Source organism: Geospiza fortis, unplaced genomic scaffold, assembly GCF_000277835.1.
Source record: "Geospiza fortis unplaced genomic scaffold, GeoFor_1.0 scaffold240, whole genome shotgun sequence".
NCBI classification, from domain to species: domain Eukaryota; kingdom Metazoa; phylum Chordata; class Aves; order Passeriformes; family Thraupidae; genus Geospiza; species Geospiza fortis.
In genome coordinates, this window is record NW_005054379.1 from 1,050,610 (window position 1) to 1,058,504 (window position 7,895).

Below are 7,895 nucleotides of genomic sequence, written 5' to 3' on the forward strand. Positions count from 1 at the left end.
CTTTCATCTCTGCAAGAATTTAGCATCTGCACCTTGATAGGGCATGAATTTCCACATCTGAATTTCCCTGTGGTGTGAAAAGGATATTTTTCTGCACGTTTCTGAGCTGGCACCCTAAGGTTACAGAAGCAGCCCTTGTAGAGCTGAGTGCCTTGCTGCATGCATAGTGAAAGACAATGCTAGTCCCAGCTGGAAGAAGGAAAAAGGACTTGTCCAAGGTCAGAGAAGGAGATGTGGCAGACCCAGGAATTTAGACTCTTAAATACTTCCTGTGAAACTCATGCAGCCACTACCCAATCTAGTGGACAACAGGAGCACTGCTGGTGTTGTCTGCTGGTTGAAGGCCTCCTCCTTAGATGTTTCTCTCAGAAGTGATGTAACAACTCTGATGGCATTGTCAGGTTAAACCTATGTTTTTTTTAGTGTAAAGTAAATAAAATGTGTGCTTTCTTACAGCTTTTACAGATGTATTACCGGCAACAGGAAGAAATCCGTCGACTACGTGAGTTGGTGATCCAGAGAGATATCCAAATTAAACAGCTGTCGCTGGAGCTCAGAAACCTCTGCACGGACACAGATGATTAATGGGATTGCTGGCCTACAGCTCTTTGTACCCCTGGACACAGGGGGAGACTCTAGTTCCTGCAGATAACTCCTCCTAGGTTTTTTACTGGGGGTAGAATTGATATTTCAGGCAGCATGGACTTGCCTGGCTTGTGGTGGTCACATTTCCCTAATCATCACCAGACAGTTTTTGATGGACTTGCTGTGCTTCTTCAGGCTCCCCTTGCTTGCCTGCTCACCAATGTCAGAAGCTTGTGTATTAATGATAGTGAGAGACTTTGGAAAATCTTGCTCTTTTGCTCCTGGAGAAGTTACATGTTAAGCTCTAGGAATGACCTGTTTTGCTGCCCCTCCACATGACAGGAGACTGGGAGACTGAAGGCAGCTACCAACTTCTTTTCTTGCCCTGGGCCCAGCGATGTGGCTCCTGTGGCTGCTGTCCCCTTGCTCAGGGAGTCCACTTGGCTGAGCTTCAGAGGCACCTCTAGCTCCAAAGTGATCCTTATGCACCCCTCTCACCTCACAGCTTGGCCCAGCCCCCAGGTGCTTTGGGAAAGCTGTGGCTGCCCTGACCTGGTGCTGGGGATAGTCCTGCTCTGGGGTTGCAAAGGGCCAGTACTCCTGTGATAGGAAAAGGAGAGCTGGTGTTGGATGTCTCGCTTTAAAAAGGTCATGGTGTGGGCTAGTTCTTGCCAGAGAAGCTGAAGAGTCTCTGTATCATGTGAGTTAGTGGCCTTCTTTCCCTTCTTCTGCCAAAGACCAGCTGCAGTCAACTGGGGGGTCATCAGAGATTGAGAACAGCATTTAAAGCGGCACTGTGTTGACAGTGGGGGAATTTGCTAGGAAGGTTTAAAAGAATGAGCAGGGAGTTGGACCCCCAGCCCACTGCAGGTGTTTCAGCAATGGTGCTAGAAGATTTGTGTCAACCACAGTAAGATCACAGGGCTGTGGCCAGTCATGAACAGCCCTCCAGGGTTGCTGGGGTATCACTTGCCCTAAATGCCTGCAGCTGCTGCTTCCTTCACACCCAGGTGCCAGCACCTTATCCCATTCCTGCAGCCTTCCACAGCACAGCTGCAGGTTCCCTCTTGCCAGCTGTATTGTCCAGCCCCCTGCATCCTCCTGGGCTGCTCAGCCTTCCTCAGCCCTGTGGCCACACTGACCTGTGCCCTTCAGCACCAGCTCTCTGGCTCCATGCTGGACCTTATGGAGATGTCTTAAACCCAGGCAGAGCAAGCAAACACTGTTTAGCCTGTAAATGTGCACCTCTAGCGTGGCATATAGAAATCATGGAATCAGCTAGGGGATATGTCTAGGACAAATCCTTGTCACCAGATGTGTTTTATTGGCTGCATTTTTTTTGGCTTATTTTTTTAAAATACGAAATAATTTAAATTATTTCCAAAGTAAAGTAATTTTTCCAGGGGATTTTTACATCCTCTTGAGAGCTGCTTCTTTGTCATTCTATGACTGGCTAGCATGAAAAATGGTTGGCCACTATGGTTCTTATCCTTGGGTTTCGTTGATTTTGGCATTTATGGAAAAGAAGGTGCTTTTATTTAGGCTTTGGTGAGTCTATTTAATCAAAACTTCTTTTTTAGACTGTATGCCTGTAAAAGCGTGGACTGTGAAATGTATTTAAATTTGGAGCTTAACTGCAACCACTAATCTTTCACTGGAAAAGACCTTGAGGAAATGGAGTTTTGCGTTCATGATCTGTGCCTAAATAGTATTGAGTGATCATTCTAAGTTTCAAAACTCCTAAAAGCTTTGTAAAAAACTGTTGAACATGGGGATAAAAAACAAATCTGTGCAATGAAAAGCAAATATAACTGAATAATAAATTTATTTAGAGTTTTGCATTTTTATACATGCAAGATTGTTGTTTTATTATTGTATTTTTGAAGTGACTGAAACTTAAGCTCAGTCAAGGGCAGAAAGGAGTGTTGCCTACTGTCTCTTTTGCTTGTGTCAAGCTGTGGCCTTACATTAGGGGGTGGGTTGTATACAGAGTTATGCAGATGGCCCTTTCTTTTTACATCGTTCCCAGTTGCCCTTGATGCCACAAAGGGGTGGCCATTGCACACTGTTCTGAATTGCTGTGTGTGTTGCCTTGAGTAAACTCAGTGCTGCTGGAGATGCATTCTGTATGGTGAGGTGGCTGCTGCTGTCTTGCAGTCCTAGCTCTTCTCTCGTGCAGTACAGCTCTGACCAGGCTCTTTTAGATATTCCACATGAGGAGGGTTTAATGTGTTATTACCAAATTTACTTATTTGAAGACAAGATTTTAATTTAGCAGACTGAAGCAGCACGGACAAAGCACAGGATAGCAGCTGCAACCTCCAGCTACGTCACAATACAAGCAAAATTCCCATTAGGCTTACTGTCATGATGCTGGGCATCTCCAGTCACCAGGAAAAAAAAAGTGTGGTCCGAAGCCATCTCAAGTCTGTAGCTCTCTTTAAAGCTCATTTTGTTGTTTTTGTTTAATGCTCTGATTCCCATGGGTGTGATAGCTGTGGTGAAAATCTGAAGAACCATTCCCTGTGCTCATGTCCTTGGAGCTGTCTTTCACTGTAGTGGTTTGTTTATCAGTTACAGCTTTGGGCATAGAAATGCTCATGGCTGCATTTGAGATGTAATTTTGAATGTATTTTGTAGCATATTTTAGGCCAGTGTAAGGAGAAATAATGGTGGAAATTGCTGGAGGAAGACTGTGCTGGGAACTCTGTGCATCAGCCATATCATCAGGACACTGTGACCTCCTGGTCTTGTAAGGAACCTTGTGCTGGTGAGGGTGCCTGGGCAGGCACTGTGTCCCTCCTCAGGGGCTGATACAGTCTCACTGCTCACACCAAAGCCTCGAAAAAGGCAGCAGCAGGCAGATTAGTGTGGGAGGCAGAGGAAGAGCCTACAGTGCCTTTGCAATTCTGGTGTTACGGCTGCTTAACCTCAAAGACAGAGTTAAACACAGCCCTGCAGTGTTAGCTTGCCTGCTGGATTTAGAAACACAGCACTTCACATCTTCACCCTCTACTCCAGGCCAGCTGTCAACTGCAGAATAAAACCTAGACAGTAGTTGTCATTCTCATTTTATTTCTCTTTTTGGAAGGCTGTACCCTTGGTGTGCTCAAGGAGCTGCAGGCAGAGGAGAGCGTGGAGATGATGCCCCCTTGTTTGCCCTGCAGTGGGAAGCAGCAGATCCCCCTTGTTGTCTTGGGCTGGGTAGCATCCCTCCCTAGGACAGGGTGGCTGCAAGCTGCAGGGGGCCACTGAAGTGAAGTTGCAGTATCAGGAATTGCCTCTTGGACATGCTGCAGCACTATTTCAGAGCAGGATCTCTGGGCTTGTGCTGGAGCCACTGCAATCTGTCTACAACTTGTCTCTGCTGGGAGCCCAGGACTGGACTTGGCACTCCTCACATGGCCTCACCAGCACTGAGGGTACAGGAAGGACAAATTCCCCTGAGCTGCTCTTAATGCACTCCTAAATACAGCTGAGGATAGTGTTGGTCATTTTTGCAGAAGGCCAATGCTGCTGGCTCAAACTCAGCTTACTGTCCAGCAGGACCTCACAGAACTTCTCTGCAAAGCTGCTCGTCATCTTCACAAGTCCCCAGCACATGCCAGGGTGTGGAGCTACTCCTCCTTACCTGCAGGATGGTGCAATTACTCTTGCTGTGCTTTGTCACATTCCTCCCTGTTCAGCTCTGCATTTTGCCTGTTGAGGTTCCCCCGAAGTGCAGCACAGCTGTCTACTACACCTTCCACTCCTTCCACTTTTATATGCTCTCTGAACTTGCTTGAGTCTGTGCTGTCCCATCCTGCAGGTCACTATGGGAGAGGTTCAACAGTTTTGGATTTGTTTTGTAAACAGTTTTTGGTTTTCTGCTCAGAAATCCAGGCTGACTACTCCTAAGCACCTTCTGATTCTTCATGCCTTTGGAAATGCTCTCCAAGAGGATTTTCTCCAACATCTTCCAAAAGATTGCATGAAGCTGTAGTTCATTCATCTTCTTCTTACATGGTTAGAAGGCAGGGCTGAGAGTAATTTCCAACTTTTCCCACTCACCTCCACCTTTCAAAGAACACTGAGAGTGGCCTTGCAGTGCCACTGGCCTGCACCTGCCTCAGCACACTTGGGTCAAACCCATCTGGCTCCACAAACCAGGATGTTGAAGCATACCTTAACCTGATCCTCCCTAATCTGGTATACAGCAGGTATCTACTTATCTACCTCAACAATATCTCTTTTTCTCTGCCAGCTTTCCCTCTCCTTAGAACTGGTTATGTTCTTCAGATTCTCACCATGGCTGCTGTGGCGGTGTGACTCAGAAGTCTGCTGTGAGCAGCAGCTCTGCAACCAGTGGTTCATGCACAGTTTCTGCTGAGTCCTCTTTGGGCACAGTGGAGAAAACCACTTGGGTGTCCACACTCTTCAGCAGCTCCCCTCTAGCCTGCTAGTTACATTTGATAATCCTCAGGTTGCCCTTGGTGGTGTACACACATGGAAAGGCACCACTGCATAGTAGAAAGGCAGATAAACCTTGGTAGCCTCTGCACAACATTCTCAGCGAAAGGCCCACACAAGCAGCAAACCTCCCTAAATGACCACAGAATCACAGAATTTCTAGGTTGGAAAAGACCTTTAAGATCATCGAGTCCAACCCATCTTCTAACGCCTCAACTAGATCATGGCACCAAGTGCCAGATCCAGTCTTTTTTTAAACACATCCTGGGATGGTGCCCCCGCCACCTCCCTGGGTAGATGATTCCAGTATTTGATCACTCTTTCTGTGAAAAACTTCCTCCTTAATTCTAGCCTGTATCTCCCTAAATCTGATCAGCAGATATGGGGCTTCTGACCCCTGTAGTGGACAGCACTGTCCTCTATCTGTCACTTGTCACTTCCTTCCAGTTGTTTTCAGTGGCTCACATGCCCCTAGGAAACCCCTTTCTGTTGGTCCTGACAAGGCCAGGACTGAAACTACATGGTTAGAGCTATCACACTTAAAATTCTGCACCTCTGAGCTGCTGGCAACTGCTGCTTCTGTCAGCAAAGTACGCTCTCCCGAGTAAGATCTTTGTGGAGAATTAGAGGAAAAAAATATGAGTTTAATTTTCTGTGTCACAACACAGCAAACTTTATGCCCAGTTCTCTCCAAATCCTTGTTTGTGGAAAAATGATGGACAATAATCTGTTTAGGCAAGTTCTTAAAATGAATGCATACATAAATAAAGATTGTTTCCTCTTCTGATTTTCTCTCCTCTTGTTTTAGTGTGTTTTATCTTTGGTAGAAATTTGCACATCCAGTAATTCTGATCCCACCACAAACACCCCTTGAGGATTCTCAGAGGAAGGGGCATAATAGCAGGAGTTATCTGTGTTTTTCATCTTTCTCAGTGCTTAGTCATGAGATATGGATAGCATATGTGAGGGGCATTAGAAATGGATAGAGGCAGCATAATTTTATTTCCTTTAACAGTAGAGAGCTTGGGCCTTCATCTGCTTTGGATGTTGCCTCATATTCTTCTCTCTTTTTATTAGAGTGAGTGACTGGGCTTCTTCTTTGTGTTGGATTTGATGCTTTATATTTTCACTGTCTTGACTCACGTGGGTATATTTGATCAGGTCTTGCAAGGTTTATTCGAAAATACCATCATTACCTTACCTCAGCTTCAGGTCTTTACATGCCAAAGTTGAATCTTTGCGCTGATTCCATATCTCTGCAGGACTTGATGTGAACAAATTTGAGCAGGGAAGAAAAAATGCTGGTGAGTAAACCTGAGGGGTAGTCTATAGAGTAGAATCACCTAAAAATGAAGGTAAAGAATTTTGAATCAAACCTTACTTCCTGCTGATAGCCCTTACAGAACACCTCAGCTTCTTTGACTCAATGTAATCTGGAAAGCTTAATTTCCAGGTCAAGTACAGTGTATCTGATTGTGATGCAAAATGTTTAGGTACATTTTTTTTGAGGGGGCCCAGGACTATGGATTCTTCAATTTTCACAAAGATGTTCCTACAGAATTTTTTCATGTGAGTTTACCTGAGCCTTTTGCAAAAAGTATGTCCAGTGTGATTTGTGAGGCAGCTTCTTTGGGAAGCTTTAAATGAAATTCTGCTCAAGCATTATTTTCATGAAGAAAGGCACAAGATGCTTTGTCCCAGCTGGAAAAGTGGTAGAAGTAGCAGCATTTACAGCAAGGTGCAAAATAAGAAACTGATTTTACTGAATCTATTCTATTGCTGCTGAAAATGGTTGAAAATAGATTCAAGGGAGAGACTGTGTTTTCCTAAGGCTCAGTTACTCTGATTTGAAGTGTGTCACACATTTTTCTGCACACATAAATTTTGTCTGCTCATAAACCCACAATTGCTTTTGCTGGTGGTAAAAATGAAAAGTGCACTCCTTCTCAAGCCAAATACTTTTTTAGGGAAGGGAAGCACACTGAAAAAGTGAGGCGCAGGTGAGAATGCTTGCCTTTTGTCTGAGAGAAGTGGTGAAAAGGGATATAATTGCCATATCAAAGAATATTTTGAGTTGAAAGGGACACACAATGATCTCTGAGTCCAGGTCTTAAGTGTATGGCCCATCTGGGGACCTTGTTTTTAGGGCCACAGAAGTGGATCATAGCAGTTCCCACTCAGATTCTTAGAGTGCTTTTGTCTCTGACCCTTATGCCTAGAGGGTTAAAACAATCTTTAGGAAGCTTTGAAAACCTCTGGAAGTGAAAAAAAAAGGCTTGAAAATTTTTTTTCATCATCATAAAGACACAATGGAGATCAGATGCAGTCAGTGGAAGTGTCAATCATACAGAAAGAAGAAACCTTAGTTTTTTCAAATGATCACTGGAAGGGAGCAAATCACTGTGTTCATGGTTCATGGAAACATGATTCATCTTACAGTGATGGAACAGGCATCTGAGATCCTTTCATGAAAAGAATATACAAATAAACACCTGGCTCAAAACATGCTTCTCTCCCCATTGGAAGGTAAATGTAGCAGAATTGTTTGGCTATTCATTTGAATTCAATATCAGAAAGAAGCAGGTCAGTATACCAAATAGGAAGCCCTTTCAACTACCTAAAGATGACCATGTTGCTATAAAAGGTCACGGGACCGTTTTATCTGCTGGCTCCTTTGTATGTGTGGAGGTGAGTTTTTATTACTTATTGCAACAGCAAGCATTGTAACACTAATTTTGGGAGTATGTGGCTCTTGGAACAGTATCTTTTAGACACCAGAGAAGAAAGGCCACCACCCTGGTAAAATTCACTGTGTTTTTCTGCAGTCAATTATTAACCCAATTGAGTGCTGAAGAAATGGA

At 44.5% G+C, this 7,895-nt stretch overlaps 1 protein-coding gene across 1 annotated transcript in view; it reads left to right on the forward strand.

Moving 5' to 3' along the window:
* CORO2A (coronin 2A) overlaps positions 1 to 2,432 on the forward strand; it is a 21,519-nt gene extending 19,087 nt beyond the window's left edge. Inside the window, exon 11 of the mRNA XM_005425026.2 lies at positions 457 to 2,432. Coding sequence (XP_005425083.1) covers positions 457 to 585 — 129 coding nt within the window. The 3' untranslated portion in view covers positions 586 to 2,432. The remainder of the gene's footprint in view (positions 1 to 456) is intronic.
* Positions 2,433 to 7,895: the final 5,463 nt, after the last annotated feature.